General features: G+C 42.7%; 1 protein-coding gene across 1 annotated transcript in view; it reads left to right on the top strand.

Moving 5' to 3' along the window:
• Positions 1–10,685: 10,685 nt before the first annotated feature.
• uqcc1 (ubiquinol-cytochrome c reductase complex assembly factor 1) overlaps positions 10,686–20,849 on the top strand; it is a 118,918-nt gene continuing 108,754 nt past the window's right edge. Inside the window, exons 1-2 of the mRNA XM_069884399.1 lie at positions 10,686–10,781; positions 19,890–20,024. Coding sequence (XP_069740500.1) covers positions 10,764–10,781; positions 19,890–20,024 — 153 coding nt within the window. The 5' untranslated portion in view covers positions 10,686–10,763. The remainder of the gene's footprint in view (positions 10,782–19,889; positions 20,025–20,849) is intronic.

Below are 20,849 nucleotides of genomic sequence, written 5' to 3' on the forward strand. Positions count from 1 at the left end.
TTGAGAAAGCTTTTAATGTTTAGTTGCAGCTCCAATGATCCATCAGTTCACGGAGTTACAGAGTGAACTGCACCTCAGTCTGCAGAGCTTTGGAGAAAGCTTCATGAAGGTAAAACCCACTGCCAGGACACAGCCAATGTTTAAAGTCACCAAAGAAAGTTAACTCACGTAATGTAATCATATATATTTTGCTATTCATTCACCGTTATTGCTTGCAAAGCCAGCATTTTATTATTGATAGTATATCCCTCTCTTAGTTGTCCCTTATGACCAAGTTAAATTATCTGCAGTGTAACCACATCTCCAGTTGTTTTGCTTGGTCTCAATATCCATCAATGAATCACCAGAGGGAACAACATTCCACCTGATTGCAGCCTTTACAAATGGCTTTTAAAATCACAATAGATTTATTTTGGGTACAAATGTCTCAAGTAAGAATCTTTAAAGTGCTTTAATTTTTTTTAAAGTTTGCTAAGAAACTAATCATTATGCACCAATTCAACTGGTAAATGGCTCTCCTGAGGTTTATCATGATTTTCACTGATCAATCACAGGCAGTGGCCATTGAACAGCAAAGCTGGTCAGCATAAGTAGACCACTTGGTCCATCCATTCTGCCTCGGCTGTCCAAAAGATCCTTCGCTGCCTTTTTTTTCCCATTTACCTCCTCGTTGTTCCTTCATTTGTCAGCTCTTTGTTGGGAACACAACATGTGAATCTATGCTCATTGCCCCATTTGCCAGCTCTGTGGTCCCAACTGTATGTAACAGAAAACTGGTGTGAATCCCACAGGCTGAGACAGAGATACTGATGTATAAACTTCAGTCATTCTCACACCCCCTTGCTAGGACTTAACAAGGAACTGGGGATGACTTGTCTCTCCACCACTCTGCAGGTCATTCTATGATGCAGACCGATTGTACTGGGTTTTCCCACCTCATGCTTGGGGACTGCCTCTCAAACCTGCACCAGATTGGGCATGTTAACTGAGATTAACATTGAATGCTGAGACTGGGGTTAGATTATCTCACACACACACACACACACACACACACACACACACACACCATGGATATGCTGTAGAAGGCCCTACGTAGATTCAGATGCCATGCAAGTCCTTGGGTCTGGTGCCACCATGGTTAACACTGTCCATTCACTGTCAAACACAGAACTGAGGCTGTTCTGTCATATGCAGCCTCATATTTGACTAACTTTTGTTCTCTGGCACTCTGCTGAGGACCACTCAGTGGGCCTGTGTAGACTGCTTTCATTGGTGTGAAAACTTTCAGGAAATTATTCCACTCTTTCCTACTGATCGACTAAAACTTTCCAAGGAAGGAGATTCTAGTTTAAAACAAATTAGATAGATTCATGTTGAGCTCTTCGAAGCTCCTTTTGAACCCAACAGCCTCCTGACCGAGAGAATAGATCTTCTTGGAACTCATGCATTAAAAACTTCTTTCTAACTCTGCTCCTGAGGTATCGGGTTGTAATTTTTAAAAAATCCTTTTGTTTCTTAATTTCCTCTCCTGAGGAAAGTTTTTCTCTGCATTTTTCACTCTTGATTTTTTAAATCCAATAACCTCCTTGATCAGATCAGTCCACAATGCCCTTCTCTCAGAGTATATAAGCAAACTTTATTCTGTTTGTGTCCATTGCTTGGCCAGTGCAGCACTACTCCACATTGTACTGCTGTTTCACAGCTCCAGCAGCCCAGATACAATCCTGCCCTCTGGCACTGTCTGCATGGTGTTTGCACGTTCTCCCTGCTGCTCAGTTTCCTCCTGGTTGGTTAGTTAGGTGGTTGTCACGGTGTGGTCGGGTAAATGGTTAAGTGGATGGGTATCAGGAGATCAGGAGGGAGTCAATGGATATGTGAGAGGGAGGTGTGCACAGAGGAATGTGGGGAATGGGAAGAATGGGATTGCTTTGAGAGCCAGTACAAACTCAATGAACTAAATGGATTTCTTTTGTGTTGTATGAAAAAAGTATGATATTTCATCTTCTAGGGGCCCAGTTTCAAAGTAAAGACTCCAGAATCAGAATCAGAATTTATTGTCCTGAACAAGTCATGAAATTTGATGTTCGCAGCATCATCAGAGTGAAAATATTCATATTAAAACCGTCTTACAACTTTACTATAAATAAAAAAATTTAAAGAGTAGTGCACGAAAAGTAAGGCAGGGTCTTTGGTTCATTGATTATTCAGAAATCTGATGGCAGTGGGGAAGAAGCTGTCCTTGAGTGCTCATCTTTAGGCTCCTGTACCTCCTTCCTGATGGTAGTAGAGAGAAGGGGGCATGGTCTGGGTGGTGGGGGTCTTCGAGGATAGATGCTGCTTTTTAAGACACTGCCTCAGGTAGATGTCCTTGATGGAATGAAGTCTAGTGCCTGTGATGTCGGAGGGCAGAATTTCCAATCAAAAGATGTTTATGAACCGTGGAACCATGGAACACTACTGCATAGAAAACAGGCTCTTCAGCCCTTCTTGTCTGTGTCGAACTATTATTCTGTCTAGTCCAATCTGTGCTTTATTTCTGAAATTCTGAGTTAAGAGACAGCAAGTTTCCCTTCCCTTCAGTGGATTGTGTTAGGGGCAGAATGTGGGACACTTGGAAGACTTGTCCAAAGGGAGGAAACATTTAGCATCTCAAGGGTGTGGAAGAGCAATTAATGAGGCTGTTGAGAATTACAGCTTGTTTATGCAGAGTTATGAGCTCCAGATCGATTTGTGTTGAGAGGTTTGGAGTCGCACTGTGGAGGGTATATTTTCCCTGGGAGAAGAAAGGCTCGAGTTTTAGATTACGATGGGAAAAACAGGGATTATTAATGAACAGTGAAATCTTTTGAAGTGGCTGTCTTGAAAATATTGTTCCAGTGACCCCTTGATGGTTTTTATTAGATTAGATTGGATCACTGGAGTTTCCCTCACCTCCATCGATGTGACCTTCAGGGATTATTGCCTAAAGAAGAGCGCAAAATCATCGAGGACATCTACCACCCACATGAAGCATCTTTCAGCTACTCCCATCGGGAAAGAGATACAGATCAGTGTCAGAACCACCAGGATGAGAAACAGCTTCTCCCCTCAGGCAGTGAGACTGATGAATGACTGATAAACTGGTCAAACAACCCCTCTGTGACTCAACTTTTTATTTAACAATAATATTAATTTATTTTCATATTTATATGTACAATGTACTGTACATATGTATTGTTTGTCTGTAGATGTGTTATGTCTGTATGTGTCTTTGCAGTCTGCTCCATTGAGGGCTGGAGAATGTTATTTTATATGTTTGTATTTGTAGAATTGGATGATAAATAACTTTGACCTTGAATTTGATAAAACATGGACTTGATCTTATCTCTAAGCAAACATGCCCATTTACCCACCTTAACTATTATACTATCAAAGATTGACTGGCTTCTACCATGTAAGTAACAGGTGAGATCTCAATGCTATAACTAAAAACAGGAATTCCAGTAAACCCTCAGGTCAGGCAGCAACTGAGGAAGGTAGAAATAATTAATATTTCAATTCGAGAGGTTTTCATCATGTCTCAACTTTTTTCTCTTCTACCCTCCTACCTGTATCCACCTATGCCCATTCTCTCCCTCCTTTCCTCTCCTTCCCCCACTTTTTTTATTTAGTCGTTTGCCTGTTTTTGGTTATACCTGACGAAGAGCCCAGGTTTAAAACATTGGTTACCCTTGAATACTGTATATTTAAGGCAAGGTTTTTACGTAGTCGGGTGGAAAAAGCAGGTAGAAGGAGATGACCCTATCATCAGATCAGCTATGATCTCATTGAATTGGGAAACAGGCTCAACGGGCTAGATGGCTGACTCCTGCTCCTATTTCATATGTTCTTATGTTCCTCTGGATGCTGCATGACCTGCTGAACTCCTCTAGCATGATTGTGTATTGACCTTTTGTCAAAATTGAGAGAGAAACAAATTAGTGAACATGGGGGTGGGACTGATGAATGGAACAAAGGGAATTTCTTATAAGCAGATTTAATGTGTTGGCAATGTTGAAAGGTTGTGCAGCTTGGTCCAAGGGGACACACAAAAAAAGAATGGCCACAAGTAGAAAGATAGAGTGTTTTATAAACTTGGAGAATTCAGCATTGAGCACTGTAAGTAGAAACCTGCCCTCCCCCCTAACCATTCCATCCGGGCACTTGTCCACATTTTATCCATACCTTGATGAAACATTAGTTATGTATCTTTAGCTTTGCTATAATAAAATACACTGTTTAACCAGCTAAGCTACTCCAGCATTGTGTTTATACTTAAATTACGGTGTCTGCAGACTTTTATGCTTTATTTTTATTTTAGATTAATTCTGTTGTTCCTCAAGCTTCTCAATGTATCTCAGTACACGTGACAAGAAACTGTTCAATTTTTAGTGCAGGAGGCTGCAGGCAGAAAGGGCAGAAACAAACAAGGGCAGCATTCCTGGTTGTTGACATTTCACCAGAGTTACTAGAAATAAAGCAAGCTTTATCTAAATCAGAATCATGAACATATGTCACCAAATTCTTTGTTTTACGGCAGCATTACTAGTGCAAAATTCCTATAAGTGACATAAAAAAAATTAGATAAAAAGTGAGGTCGTTTCTGTGGTTCATTGTCTGTTCAGAAATCTGATGGCGGAGGTGCTCGTCTTCGGGTTCCTGTACCTCCTTCCTGATGGTGAGAAGAGGATATGGCCTGGGTGGTGAGGCTCCTTGAGGATAGAGGCTGCTTCCTTGAGATGTTCTTAATGGATTGAAGATTGGTGCCCATGATGATGTTGGCTGAGTTCATAACTCTCTGTAGCCTGTTCCTGTCCTGTGCATTGGCAACCCCCATACCAGACAGTGATGCAACCAATCAGCTCCAAACCCTGGGCCTCTGCACCCCTCTCTGAAACTGGATTCTTGACTTCCTCATCGGAAGACCACAGTCAGTACAAAATGGATTTCCTCCCCACTGACTATCAAGGATGCATGCTTAGCCCACTGCTCTATTCACTATACACCCCTGACTGTGTGGTTAGACACAATTACATTGCTCTCTAAAAAATTGCCGACGGCACCACGGTTGTTGGCTTAATCACAAACGACAATGAGGAAGCATACAGGAGGGAGATAAATCAGCTCATTGAGTGGTGTCACACCAACAACCTTCCACTCAGTATTAGCAAAACCAAGGAAATGATTGTGGATTTCAGGAGGAAGTTGGAAAAACATGATCCAGTTCTCATCGAGGGCTCAATAGGGGAGAGGGTCAAGAACTTCAAATTTCTGGGTGTTAACATTGTCACATTTGTGGCCCGAAATGTGAAGTTAATGAAACATTAAACACAAGTTTTATCAGGTAAACTTCTCCGTTGTCTTTATTTTTCAGTTTCCCTTTGTTCTCTTGCTTGTGCTCTTATCTCTCTCTCATACCACGTGACTTCCGGTACATCTCATACATATTCATTATTATGACATCCCTCCTTTAATCAGAAATAAACTTTACCTTCACTTACCAATATCTCTCGGAAACGTACAAACATCGTAACTAATGGTAATACTATAACTCTACTATATAAAATTTACTTCCTACAGCACTCATACATGCACTTTATGATATAAGATTAAATACTGTCCCAAAGTTCTTATTAAAACTATGGCACAAAGTCTTCGTATCGTTTGGGCACTTTCCGGTTTCATTTCGGCCTGCCTGCGATATTGTCGTCGCTTCTCGGTTGTTCACTCTCGGCGTTGGAAATACTGTCGGCTTCTGGTGCTCTAGTCACTTCATCAGGAGTGCTGGTAACTGCCTCTGGAACATCATCAGGTCTCTCAGTTTCAGCATCTCGTATTGGCCTTTCAACCTCTTCGCTCGATGTATCTCTGGACTGGTACCTTTTTACACCTGATACATTTCTCATATACAGGACTCCAGTCGGAGACTTGACTGTCACCATACTGCCACTTCTGGATACGACAGTATAGGGTTGATGGTAATAAGGTGTGTCTAGCTTACCACCAGTTTCATGCCTCACTAGAACATTATCTCCTGGCATGATGTCTGAGTACTTGGCTCCACGTTTCGAATCTGTGTACAGCTTTGCTGCACCTTCCTTTTCAGCATCGTGGTCCCTCATCTCCTGGTCGTCTCGGATTTCCTTTATTTCTGGCATTTTTGTGCAGATTTTTCTCCCAAAAAATGCTTCTGCAGGACTTTTTCCAGTGGTTGCATGAGGTGTTGCTCGATAGACAGCCACATAAGATAGCAATGCTTCTCGCCAATTTTGTCCTTCTGCGTGTGCAATCTTCAATCGTTTTTCAATGGATTGATTCTGTCTCTCTACTTCTCCGTTGGCTTGCGGCCACTTCGGAGTTACTTTATGATGGTGGATACCTGTGGTCCTCATGTATTCCGCAAATGTCTCTGAAATGAATTGTGGACCATTGTCAGAGTATAATGTAACAGGTAATCCATATCTTGCGAATATCTCTGCTAATGCTTGTATTGTTTTTTCAGTGGTTGTGGACTTCAACACCACGTACTCATAGTATCTGCTGTAGTAATCTATCACTACCATAATTGATTCACCCATCGGTAAAGGTCCAAGAAAATCAACAGCTACGTCGATCCATGGTCCTGTCGGGAGTTGCGTACTCCGGATCGGTTCTGGCGGATTACTCCTACTTGTGATTTGACATCCGTGACAAGTTTTAACAAATTTCTCTTCGTCCTTATCACAACCTGGCCACCATACCTTGGTCCTGAGGTTTTGCTTGGTACCAACAATGCCTAGGTGTCCTTCATGCGCTAAGGATACGATCTTCGGTCTCAATCTTTGCGGTATCACCAATCTGCAACCTCTCAATACACACTGTCCGATGCAACAAAGTTCGTCTCTAATGGGAATGTAAACCTTGTGAGTACACTTGTCCCATTGTCCACTCTATATGCATCCTCTTACTTCCCTGAGTTCTGGATCACGTTCGGATTCTCTCTCGACTTCCTTCGTAGTCACAGCCTTCGGTGTCGACTGAATAGCTACGAAGCGTAAAAAGCTCTCTGTTTCTGTTCCCAATTCTGACTTGGATTGTGGAGCACCAACCTTCACCAATCTGGACAGCGGATCTGCAATGTTTGTTTTCCCTGCAATGTGGATTACTTTATATTTGTAGGGTTGTAGTCTGAGTACCCATCTCTCTATTCTGGGACATGGTTTGGATCTAGGTGCATAGATCACCTCTAATGGCTTATGATCTGTGATGTTCAAATTCAATGCCGTATAAATATGCATGGAACCTCTCACAGGCCCATACAAGTCCGAGTGCTTCTTTCTCTGTCTGAGAGTATCTTCTTTCCACATCTGATAACGATCTGCTGGCATAGGCAATGATTCTTGGTCCTCCATCATGCATCTGGACCAACACGGCTCCTAAACCAACTGGGCTGGCATCCGCTATGACTTTGGTTGATGCCGCCGGATCGTAATATCCAAGAGCTTTTGCATCTGTCAGGCTTTGCTTCAGCGCTGTGAACGCTTTCTTCTGCTCAGATCCAAAATGAAATGGTACACCTTTCCTGGTTAGTTTCCTTAGTGGTTCTGCCACTGTAGCGAAATTAGGAATGAACTTTGCACAAAAATTGACCAATCCCAGGAAACTCCTCACCTCTGTTGCGTTCTGAGGTGCACGTGCCTCTGCAATAGCTTTCACCTTGGCCTCTGCAGGGTTTAGACCTTCCTGTGTAAGTCTGTGTCCCATGAAGTCCATTTCTGACACACCGAACTGGCACTTGTTTCCATTCACGGTAAGGCCTGCCTCCTGTAGTCTAGATAGTACACGCCTCAACCATTTGTCATGCTCTTCCTTTGTTGGTGCATGGACTATGATGTCGTCAGAAATGTTGGCAACTCCAGGAATGCCTTGAATCACTCGATGGATTTCATACTGGTAGATCTCCGAAGCTGCATTAATTCCAAATGATAGTCTCTTGTAACGACACAATCCACAGTGAGTCACAAATGTTGTCACATCTCGGGAACCTGGATCCAGCTCTAATTGATGATAGCCCCACTTCAGATCAATTTTTGAGAATACCTTGCTGGTAGTTAGTTCTTGAAGTATTTCCTCCACTGTTGGTATAGGGTGTCGTTCTCTAATTATAGCTTCATTCAACGTAAATTGGTAACAACTCTGTTCCTCCTGGATATCATCATCGTCACCGTCTATCTGGCGAATGGTATCTTTCTTTCAGGATACTTTCCTTTCCCCCAGGCTTTGCCTTTGGAAGTTGTACTCTTCCTCTTCTGGTCTGCATTGGACTTGCTTTTGCACTTCTTTGCAAAGTGGTCTTTACCTCCACACTTTCTGCAAACTTTGCCTTTGGCCGGGCAATATGGGTCTTTTCCAAAGTGACCTCGGTTTCCACATCGATAACACTCCACGTCCTGTGTCGACGTATATCTTGGCTGATTATGGCGATGTGAGAGCCTCTTAATTTGCTGCCTTGAGTTGTCTTTCAGGGTCATGGTATGAAATTGCCCTTCAACAGGCTCTAATGCAGCAGCAATGGTTAAAGCATCGGTGAGTTCCAACTCACTCCCTCTTTCCAGTAGACGTCTTCTGAGTTTATCTGATCTGCAGTGCTGTACGACTTGATCCAATAATTGGTTGTCCAAATCAGCTGGCATGTAATTGCATCCCACAGCTAGCTGGCGTAGTCTCGTCACGTACTGAGCAATCGTCTGGCCATCTTCTTGTCTCGTTCTCCGAAACAAATGGCGTTGAAATGTAGCATTCGGTGTCACTACATAGAGTGCATTTAATGCATCTACCACTTTCCGGTACTCATCCTTTCTTCCATTATTCAAAAGTGTCTTAAATGTTTCCCGAACTGCGGGACCAGCAGTGAAAAGAAGTAACGCCCTTCTCTGCGCTTTTTGTTCAACTGTACCGGTATCTAGAAATAGGCCACGACTGTCGGTGTAGGATTCAAATTCTTCCAGCCATGCCTTCCACTTCATACTTACAGTGCTTGCATCACCCGTTGGGTCAAAATGAGCAATTCCACTATGTGTTAGAAAGTCACCGTCTGCCCCAGCCATGAGGAAATATTCGAGCCCCAAAAGTACTGAGTCAAAGAGAAAATTCTTATCACCTTGAAGTTGTCTGTAATCCTCTGTAATCTTGTTTAGTCTTTAATTTTCTTCAAGCTTATCCCATCCTTGTCGCCAATGTCACATTTGTGGCCCGAAATGTGAAGTTAATGAAACATTAAACACAAGTTTTATCAGGTAAACTTCTCCGTTGTGTTTATTTTCCAGTTTCCCTTTGTTCTCTTGCTTGTGCTCTTATCTCTCTCTCATACCACGTGACTTCCGGTACATCTCATACATATTCATTATCATGACAAACATCTCTGAGGATCTGTCCTAGAGCCTCCATGTCGATGTAATAATAATGAATGCTCACTAGCAGCTATACTGTGTGAGATGTTTGAGGAAATTCGCTATGTCACTGAAGACTCTCAAAAGCTCCTACATTCTGGCTGGTTGCATCACTGTCTGGTATGGAGGTACCAACGCTCAGGACAAGAAAAAAATCCAGAGGGTTGTTAACTTGGCCTGCGACATCATGGGTACCAGTCTTCACTCCATCTAGGATATCTAAAAGAGGCCCTATCTTAAGAAAGCAGCATCTATCCTCAAGGACCCTCTTCACTCTGCTACCATTGGGAAAAAAAGTACAGGAGCCAAAAGATGAGAACTCAGCAACACAAGGACAGCTTCTTCCCCACTGCCATCAGATTCCTGAATGATCAATGAACCAAAGACACTGCCTGACTTTGACTTTTTGTACACTATTTTTATTTATTTTTGTAATGTGGCTAATATGACGGTTTGCATTGTGATGTTGCCGCAAAACAATAAATTTTGTGTTTTGTTCACGACAATAAATTTTGTATCTGATTCAGAATGTGATGGCTGAACATTCTCAGTGTCTTTTCTGTTTTATTTCAGGTTTCCAGCATTCACAATGTTTTTGGATTTCTATTATTGCTCTTTGTGTGAGCTTGCAATTCACAAGTTACCTCCCATGCTTCTGAAAAAACCTCCCACACATCCCACTGGGTGCCAAGGTCACTGGAAGATCCAAAGGAATCAGGATCACAATAATTTCTTTTCTTTTGCGTTGTCTCCACTTGTTTGTTTCAAAAATGCACGAACCTCACAAAGTTTGCTTCATTTAAAACATTGTTTTCCATCAGAAACTCTTGCCTAAGGCCAAAGCTTCCTTGCTGAACGTTAATGCATGAATGACCAACAAATGTCTTAATAACCTTTATGTCTTAATAACCTTAAATGAACATGATCTTGTGGGTTTAGAGTTTCAGTTTATTTTCATGCATCAACATCTTGGATATAAAAATGTTCACGTGGAGAGAAATTTGCTAATTTCACCCAGGGCATCAAAACTAAGATAATTTATTTCTTCTTTAAAAAATGTACGTTGGAAATAAAACAAATTACAAGCAGTAATTAACAATAAAAAAAATATTTGCTCCTGGGCACCTCTCCCCCAAACTGATCCTCTGTCCTGGGTGCAGAGGAGCTGCGCAGACTCAGTGAGGGCCGGACCCGGAACGCTATTTCCGAACCTCTTGTTTCCTGGTCCAGTCGGAGCAGTAAGCGGGGCACCCGTCTTTCAGGTCCGTGTGGGGGAGAGGAAGGTGGAGGGAAGGTCAGCGCAAGATCGGCAGGGGGATGAGTGGCGGCTCTCTGGTGAGTGGGAGGGAAGGGTGGCGGGGTTAGGTTGTTGGAAGGAGGGGCAGGCGAGGGACGGACGGATGGAGGGGTTGTGGGGAGGGACAGAGGGGAAGCGTGGAGAGGGGCAGAGGGGAAGCGTGGAGAGGGGCAGAGGGGAAGCGTGGAGAGGGGCAGAGGGGAAGCGTGGAGAGGGGCAGAGGGGAAGCGTGGAGAGGGGCAGAGGGGAAGCGTGGAGAGGGGCAGAGGGGTTGTGAGGAACCCTGAGTGGTAGATCCATGGAGACCATTGCAAAAAAGTTGTTGAAAAACTTTGGAGAAACTTCTTTAATTAGATACTGCCAAGACTGTGATCTACCCACTGCACTGAACTGCCTCTGTTATCCCATTTGGACTTGTTCTAGCATAGTTCTTTATTTTGTTCTTTTTAGGGGAAATTGTATGGATAATCATAAGGGGAAATATTTGAGGAACCTAGCTCTGGATAGTGAAGGTCACTGCAAATGCTTCAAACTGCTGGTTGAAAATAATTTGGAAGAACTTGATCGGTATCGCATAAAAACATGATGTTGGGAAAAACTATGGGTGCATAAGTGACCCTGTCCTGTTGGTCTACACGTAGGTTTTAAAAACAATGGCTGAAGAGATGCTTGAGCCGATTTTTTTTTTTTTTTTTTACTGAGTTCTGGATAGCTACCTGGAGATTGAAACACATGAGACTGACTCCATTATTTAATAAGGAAGAAAAACAAAAAGTGGTTAACCATAGGCCTGTTTGCTTGTTGTAAATAAAATGCTGTAGTCTAAAAGAGTGCACTTGTTGTGAAGTAGGAACTGTGGCAGTCAGTTGGTTCACAATAAGCTCATGATCCAGTGATCAATGGGGGAACAGAGGTGGAGAGGGTGAGCAAATGTTAAGTTCTTGGGAGTCACCATCTCGGAGGATCTTTCCTGGACCTAACACATAAATGGCATCATGAAGGAATCGCGTCAGTGCCTCTACTTCCTCAAGAATTTGTGGAGGTTTGGCATGACATCTGAAACCCTGGAAAATTTCTACAAATGTGTGCTGATCGGCTGCATCACAGTCTGATATGGGGATACCAATACCCCTGAGCCCTGCAAAACGTAGTGAACACAGCCCAAAACGTCACAGGTTAAATCCTCCCCACCATCGAGAACATCTACAGGGAATGCTGCTGTCAGAGAGCAGCAGCAATCATCAAGGATTCACACAACCCAGTGCATGCTCTGTTCTCGCAGCTACCATCAGGGAAAAGGTATAGGTGCCACAAGGCTCGCACCACCAGGTTCAGGAACAGCTGCTACCCCTCCACCATCAGACTCCTCAACAACAAACTCAAAGAGGGGCTTATTTAAGAACTTAAAATTTTGCACTTTATTGATTTTTTTTTTCCTCTCTGTATTTCCCAGTCAGTTTGTTTACATTTCTTTATTTGTTTACATGTATACATTGAGTCAGTTTTTTTTTGTGTGCACTGCCAGTAAGTGATTTTTCTGCCTTAATCACAGGAAAAAGAATCTCAAGATTGTATGTGATGTTATATACTTTGACAATAAATCTGAAATACTTTAAAATTTATTCAAATTTAAATTAAAAAAAAATGTGCCATATAGGTCCTTCTGGTCCTCATGCCCGTGCCACCCAATTAACCTACAACCCCTATACATTTTGAAGGGTAAGAGGAAATCCATGTAGACATAGGAAGACCTCTTTGCAGACAGTGCCCTTATTCCATTGGCTAGTTAAATATGTCGAAGGATAAATGTTAACCAAGGGAGCACCCTCTTTAACCACTCTGAATTGTGTCATAGATCTTCCATGTTTACCTGGAAATGGAAATGGCCTCATTTGCCTGGTGAATTTAACATAATGCGATAGGACCGTGCAAATACAAATCTTATTCAGGCCCCAGCCAGTTTATCCTGGCATTATTGATAGAATTCTCTCTGCAACATTCCCTGGAGGCTTTTCATTTTAAAACAGCATTTGGATAATGTTCCTCGATGAACACCTAATGGGCAGTGAAACTTCAAAGAGATCATGTAGGATCATTTTTTATTGAGCTGTGATTAGCTCAGAGGGACTGGTCTGTAAATTGCCTTGTCTGCCCATGATCTAGATGCAATTGATGAGGAGTGAACAATAGAACGATAGAGAGTGAAGTTCAGGTGATTTATGGATGCTGCTGGGATTTCTCAAATGAATTGTGGCTTTCCACAACCATTTTTCTGTGTGCATTTTTTAAAAAATATGTGCAGATATGCTGTGGCTTTACTAAAATGAAAACCATGTTTGTGATCTTTAACAGTAGAGCTGGAAATGTAACTGGAAACAGCGAGAAAATTGCCTCAGAATACTAGTGACTTGGAAATTCTAAGGATGAGAGGTTTATGCCATCGTTTCTGTAAATCAGTTTACTGGGATCACATTCACATTAAAACATATTGTAAAGCTTTAGTGTTGAATTTTGACGGCTAATGTATGACAAAAAATGCAATATAGTGGGGCTCTGATGCTTGGAAACATAGGTGGTTTTTCACCTCACCACCACTTTGCAGCACTAATCTCATATTTTGTTTTTCTTCATATCTAAAAATCAACCAGGTTTCTCTCTTGAATCTTCCTGTCAATAAAACCTCCGTAGCCATCAGGTAGAGATTTCTAAGGATTTACCAACTTCAGGATGAAGAAAATTCTCCTGAAGGTCTTTGCAATATAGCCTCTGGTTCCAGACACCCTGACAGTAACTTTCACCCCTGCATCCACCTGTCTAGCCTCATGTTTCAAAAATCAAACCTTGGTGTTAGGGAGTGCAAATCCTGTCTGCTTAATCTCTCCACAATAATAGAAACCTCCATTGCATCAGAAGTCACAATCTTAATAAAACTTTTGCATTTTGTATTTCCTTGCATATGTGGTCCCAGAAAATTAATTTCCCATGTTCTGTTGTCCCAGACTTCTAAGGGTAAGGGATTTTGGCTCCCAGTTTAGAATGGAGAAGCAAATAAAGTTGAAGATTTGAAAGAGATGTACAAGAGGGTGGAGAGACTGAAAATATTTCTACTGGCAGTTCAAGACTTGGAGCAGAGATTCAATGAAACGGGCAAATAATTGGGGAAGTGCAAAGTAAAACATTTACAAGTACGATTTGAACATCACTGTGTGCAAGAGTCTAAACCAGACATTCAAAAAAGGAATTTAATAGACACTTGGGAAAGGATAATTTATAAGGCCACAAAAGCAGAGGAGTATTGACAAGGTTATGACAGACCTAGCATGGAGATGAAGGGTTGATTGGTCTTATTTAGTGCAGTAACGTTGTGATTCCAGGTACTTTTCAGCCACTGGTGTGAACTTTGATATCTCCAATTTATCTATGGTTCTAACCCCTTAATCTGGAACACAAGGTAAAAACTAGTTGCTAGAATTTTATGCAAAAGGGAATGTAAATTAAATTACACAAGCTGTTGTAGGGGGAAGCTATTCAGCCCATCCTGTTTTCACTGGCTCTGCCAGAGTCCTCCATTTAAAATGAGCCCACTGCGCTGATCTATTTGCTTCAAGTCCTGCAAGTTGCTTGTGTACATCATTCCATTTATTTCCCTTTAAATGTTACTTCCTTCACCTCACCAGGCTGCGCACCTCACTACATTTATAAAATAAAATCTCATGCGATATCTGGTATGCCAGCCACTACTGATGGTGCTTGCCTCCTTGTGATGATGACGTGTGTATGTGCATGTGTGCGCACATATGCAGCACTGCCTGTGGTGGAACAGAGTTCTCACTGAAGTCTAATTTTTTTGTGTGTGTGAATGACAAACTCTCATCCACATCAGTACAATGTACACATGACCAACATTCTTGTTACTGAAGGCTCCACAAAAAAAAATCCGTAGTACTGAGGACCAGTAGGGGCAGGATACAGCAAGGTTGATATTGGGGATCAGCGAGGGTTTTTTTTGTCATGGGCATTGTATCCAATCAGCATCATTAGAACATTGACTTTCAGTTTCAATGAGACTTGGCTCCATCTGTGTTACAGCAGTGATTAGATGTCAGTGGTGCCACATTTGACATATGACAAAACATGGAGACATCCAAAGGTTTTTGGTTTTCTTGAAGGTTTAATCAAGCAATGTTTATGAAACATTAATATCTCTGAAGCAGTGATGGTCATGAGAGAGAAAATGTATACACATTATATACAAAACCATCTGGATATTAATGCAACCAGCATTTTTCCCTGAGGCTTGGTTACACAACTTGGAAGGAACACCCTTTCCACATGCTGAACAGCCGATTTGTATTCAGTCACTCTTTCCCAGCTTTCTGTGTTGCCATGTACTTCTTCACAGAACTGATCATTCCTAAAACTGAAACTTAACCATATAACCATATACGGAGCGGAAACAGGCCATGTCAGCCTTTCAAGTCCGCACCGATTCACTAGAACAACTCCACTAGCTCAAACCTCCCGCTCACTGCCAATAACCCTCCAACCCCCTCACCTCCATGTACACATCCAACCTTCTCTTAAATGACAGAAGGGACCCTGATTTGCTCGATACATGTTAGAATTCATTTTGCCATGGCCATCAGCAGTTATATCATCTTTGCAGAGTCTTTTCAGCATTGCATTTTTACTTTTTATTCTAAGTTGTTTTTAGATGTCTCACATTGGGCTACTTTTGTGTTCAGTTATACTGATAAAACAGATTCCCGATCTCGTATCAGAATCAGAATTTTTGTCATGGTCGTGTCACGAAATTTGTCGTTTTTTTTTGGCAGGATTACAGGTGTAAAAATTTCTGTAAATTATATTTAAAAAAATAAATAAATAAAAGCAAAAAAAAAGAAAAACCCGAGGTTGTGTCTGTGATTCATTGTCCGTTCAGAAATCTGATGGCGGAGGGGAAGAAGCTGTTTCTGTACCTTTGCGTATTCGTCTTCAGGCTCCTGTACCTCATTGCTGATGGCAGCAGTGCGAAGAGAACATGGGCTGGGTAGTGAGGGTTTTTGATGATAGAAGCTGTCTTCCTGAGACACTGCCTCTTGTAGATGTAATTTATGGAGTGGAGACTAACGCCTGCGATGGCACTGGCTTAATTCACAACTCTCTGTAGCCTTTTCCTGTCCTTTACATTGGCAGTTCAGTACCAGGCAGTAATGCAACTAGTCAGAATGCTCTCCATGGTACACCTGTAGAAATTTGCAAGAGTCTTTGGTGACGTTCCAAATTTCCTCATACTCCTAACAAGGCATAGCTGCTGGCGAGCTTCCCTCATGATTGCATTGACATGAAAGCCAAAATGTTTACAAATGTCGTCTTTACTTTCTGCAAATGTCATTAAAAGTACATAATTTCCATTCATATAATTGGCTCCTTCACATGCTTCCTATCATCCACAAGAGTCTCCCACGGGTGACCTCATAGAAGAGCTGTATAAAATTGTGAGATAGACTATTTTCCAGTCTAAAACTAGAATGGGCAGGAGAAAAGATTTGAAAGGGACCTGAGGGGTGACTTCTTCATATAGAGGATGGTGGGTAAATGAAACGAGCTGCCAGAGGAGGTGCTACGGGTGGGTACTATATCAGGATGTAAAAGGCATTGGCAGATGTGCGGATGAGAAAGGTTCAAAGGAATATGGGTCAATGCAGGGAAATGGAATGAGCTCGGGTAGGCAACCTGGTCAGCATGCTTGAAATAGGCCAAAGAGCCTGTTTCTGTGTGTAAAACTCAAAGCCACATTGGGTTTGTAGTCACAAAAAAGTTCTTCTTGTATTTTAAACTGGGACTGGGTTTACACACTGAATTTATATCTGTTTGAAAGCACTGCAGGTTCAAAGTTCAGATTTATTGTCAGAGTGAATGTGACATAACAACATACAACCCGGAGATTTTTTCCAATGAGCCAGGCAGAATTTCTACTTATAAAGAAAAAAAACTGTTCTCAAGATGAGTTTACAAAAGAGAAATCTAAACTGCAAATACAAAGAAAATTCAGTAATTATGTGTAAATTGTTAAATGAATGTCTGAGTTTATTGTTGAGGAGTCCAATGGTGGAGGGGAAGCAGCTGTTTCTGAACCTAGTGGTGCAAATTTTGTGGCACCTATACTTCATTCCTGATTGCAGCGGTGAGAACAAAGCATGTACTGGGTGGTGTGGGTCTTATGGTGATTGCTATTGCCCTCTGACAGCAGCATTCCCTGTAGATGTACTCAATAATGGGGAGAATTTTGCCTGTGATGTACTGGGCTGCATCCACTACCTTTTGCATGGCTTTCCACTCAGAGGTATTGGTGTTCCCATACTGAGCTGTGAATCAGCCGGTCATCACACTTTGTACTAAACATCTATAGAATTTTCCCAATGTTTTTGATATCATACTAAACCTCCACAAACTCCTGAGGAAGCTGTCGTGCTTTCTTCATGATGGCATTAGTTTGTTGGGTCCAGGAAAGATCGTCTGAGATAGTGACTCCCAGGAATTTAAATTTGCTCACTCTCTCCACCTCAGGCGGTGGGTTGCTGTCACCTCGAGGCTAGGAAATCCCGCAGTCTGCGTGCTGCTAGAGCATGGTGTCTAAGAATCGCAGTACATGCCGGATTGCTGGCCACTCAGGGAAAGCAACCCCCATAGGTGAGGAGCTGCTGTCATCTCGAGTCTAGGAACGCAAACAGGTGGAGATCAGCTGGCAATTTGAGTCGAGATATCGCCACAGGCACAGGGTTGTATACAATTTGGGACGTGGAACACTCACAGGCTATGGGATTCTGGACACTTGAGGTGACGAACACATGCAGGTGGTGAGCTGCTGGCCTCTTAAGGCCAGGAACCACTGCAGGTAGTGTGTTGCTCTCATCTCGAGGCAGGGAAATCTGGCAGGCTGCGTGCTGCTGGAGAATTGTATCGAAGAATCGCAGTAGACGCCGGGTTGCTGGCCACTCAGGGCAAGCATCCCCCACTGGTGAGCTGCTGTTCTCAACTCGAGTCAAGGAACACAAACAGGTGCAGATCTGCTGGCGATTTGATTTGAGAAATCCCCGCAGGCAGTGAGTTGACAACGATTTGTGATGGGGAACACACAGGCTATGGGATTCTGGACATTTGAGGTGACGAACTCATGCAGGTGGTGGATTGCTGGCCTCTCAAGGCGAGGAACCACTGCAGGCGGAGGGTTGCTCTCACCTTGAGGCTAGGAAATCCAGCAGGCTGCGTCCTGCTAGAGAATTTTGTCTAAGAATCGCATTACACGCCTGTGATCACTGGATCAAGCACCTCTGGTTTTCCCTTCCTAAAGTCCACAATCAGCTGCTTGGATGTGATGTTAATACACCATTCAGACAGGTAGGTGTGGCTCTTGGGCCCTCCATCTTGAATTGACATTGTCACTCCTTGGAGGCCTGGTCATTTTTGTGAATTACCCAAGTCCATGGGCCTTAGTTGCGCGTTTTAAGTATTCTATTCATCACACACCTTCAGTAACTATGGGAGTGTTTTTTTGCCAATTATTTCTAATGGATGTCCTCCAGTTACTGATCTGTCGGTAGAAACAGTAGTGTTCTCTCTACTCCAGAATTGTCTCTGGCACAGTGGATATGGAACAGCATTGTAAACCATGGAAGGAAGGTGGAATGGGGCAGATGAGTTTGCTCAGCTGGGAGTTAACATTGACCTAATGGGTCAAATGGCCTCCTCCTGTCTTGTAATAAGTAAAAGCTGACCTGAGCCTGATATCACAATGTGGCCCTATCAGACTCCACAACCAAACAGCTGCTTGGAAGGAGAAATACCATCGCTAATTACTTCTGTTTCAGGGAACGATGTAGCACAGAAGGAGGCCAAAAGCCTGATGCGCGTCTTTGAAAAATGCTATCCAATTGTTCTCATTCCCTTGTCGCATCCTACAGCTCTATACATTTTCCCCTTTGAATATCTATCCAATAACCTTTAAGGTTGCCATTGAAACTCCCCGGATTACTCCATCAGATAGAATGTTGCAGATCATAACAATCTCTGCTGTACGTTCTGTGTAACAATATGGCTGGTGTGAAGTGGTTTGATGTCTCTGCTTAATATATAGCGACTTTGTGACCTGTAATGAAAAATTTAGTGGTTTAGAAAGACTAAGCTTGCATTTCTTTCAGCTGTTTAAAAAAAACCGTTCCCAGGAATTGCCTTTGGGATTTGGTACTAAATTGACTGTTGCAATAAAGAAGGCCATCTTCTCATTGCTGACAGTTGGAATGTGGTTAGGGAGTGCTATGATCACCCTTGTGATTACAGTGTATACTTTTTTCAGTTTGGATTGCTTTAGGACCACAGAGGTAGTCACAAAATGGAACAAAACAGTTTATAATTCCATGAATATTTAACGCTGCTGCAAAAAGATGCTCCACTCTTCCAAATGGGTGGCATGAGTTTCTGTAGGTTCATAACTGGGAATGCATGAACTATTGCAGCCTCTCACTTTACACACTTGACCTAAGTGGCATTTGAAATTTGGTTGTTATTTAATTTTTTTCTCTTTACAACACAGCAGAAGCTGATTCCAGCCACTTGAACCCGTGCCACCAAATTACATCTAAGTTAACCTACAACCCCATATGTTTGGAGGGTAGTGGGAAACCGGAAGAGCAGAGGGAAACCCACGCAGACGGGGGAGATTATACAAACTCCTTGTGGACAGTGCCGGTTTCAAACCTGGGTTGCTGCCACTGTAATGGTGTCTCGCTAACCGTGCCATGATCTCTAAAGCAGAAGTCCTGTTTGGAAACTTCAGTGATGGCAAGATATACAACACCTTCTGTGCCTTTTGGAATAACTAATTTCATGGCCTGACATTTAAGGTGGTGATAAGCGAGGGTGAGGTTTTAGCTGGCACAACACTCTTACACCCTCCAGCTTTTAACTCTGAAAAGCGGTAAAGACAGTTACTTCCCCTTTTCCTTTCAGCATGAGTAGAAATTGACAGCAGGTAACAAGAAGGGGAAATGTAGTTGCTGTCCTTTCCCTTCCATGGGTCACCATGGTGGCCAGCTTTGGTGATTGCTTGCCAATTGGATCTCAATTTCATTTTTGTTTCCTTCCAGCTCCGTGTGGTGCGGCAGGGGTTGGGGTTCGGCATCAGTGTTTTCAGGCTGGGCCGTCCTACCTTACACAGTGGGCTGCCCCATGCTTCACCTGGACAGTCACTGCCGTTTCAGGCTGTCTGTTCCACTTCAAGGGTGAGTTCTGTAAACGGAACCAGCTGATCTGTCAAGAAGCCACAGTGCCAGTAGTCATCTGCTTTTAACGCACATGCACACACACCTCACCCCACGTGATAGCTCCTTTCTGCCAAGAGGTGTTTTTTCCAATTAAAGACAAAATCTACTGCATCCTGTGCTCCCATTGTGGTCTCCACTACATCGGAGAGACTGGATGCAGTCTGGGAAATCACTTTGTTGAGCACTTTTGCTTTGTCTGCCACAGTAGCGTGGATCTCCCATTTCAATTCCCCATCCCATTCCCTTGCTGATATGTCTGTCCATGCACTGTCAGACTGAGATTACCTGCAAGTAGGAGGACCGACACCTCATCTTCTGTCATCTTGTCTGGACACCCTCCAGCCAGATGGCATTAACGCCAACTTCTCCGGTTCCCTTAAGCTCGCACCCCACAGCTCTCTCTTTCCTTTTCCCATTGTCTCTTTTCACAGAGCCAAAATCAATTCTCACCTTGCCTCTTTTCATATCCAATTAACACCTTTTGGCTGTTGGTCTGGATTCCTCTCCCTCCCATTCTTCAGTCTATTCAGATGCTATTGTGTTTTTTGCTTATGCCTTGAAGAAAGGCTTAGGCCTAAAATGTCAGTTAAATATCTTTATCTCCTTTGGCTGGTATTTGTGTGTTTTTACTGCAATCACAGCATCTGCAGACTTGTGTTTCACAAAATTTGAGGCTGCATAATCGCCACTTTCCCTAGCTCTGTACTGTGGAGTCTAATCTAAATTTATTGCCTGTGGGCAAGCTGAATGCGCTGAATTTCATTGCACATTGTCAAGTGTTCA

The sequence above is a fragment of the Narcine bancroftii genome, chromosome 6 (genome assembly GCF_036971445.1).
Source record: "Narcine bancroftii isolate sNarBan1 chromosome 6, sNarBan1.hap1, whole genome shotgun sequence".
Taxonomy (NCBI): Eukaryota; Metazoa; Chordata; class Chondrichthyes; order Torpediniformes; family Narcinidae; genus Narcine; species Narcine bancroftii.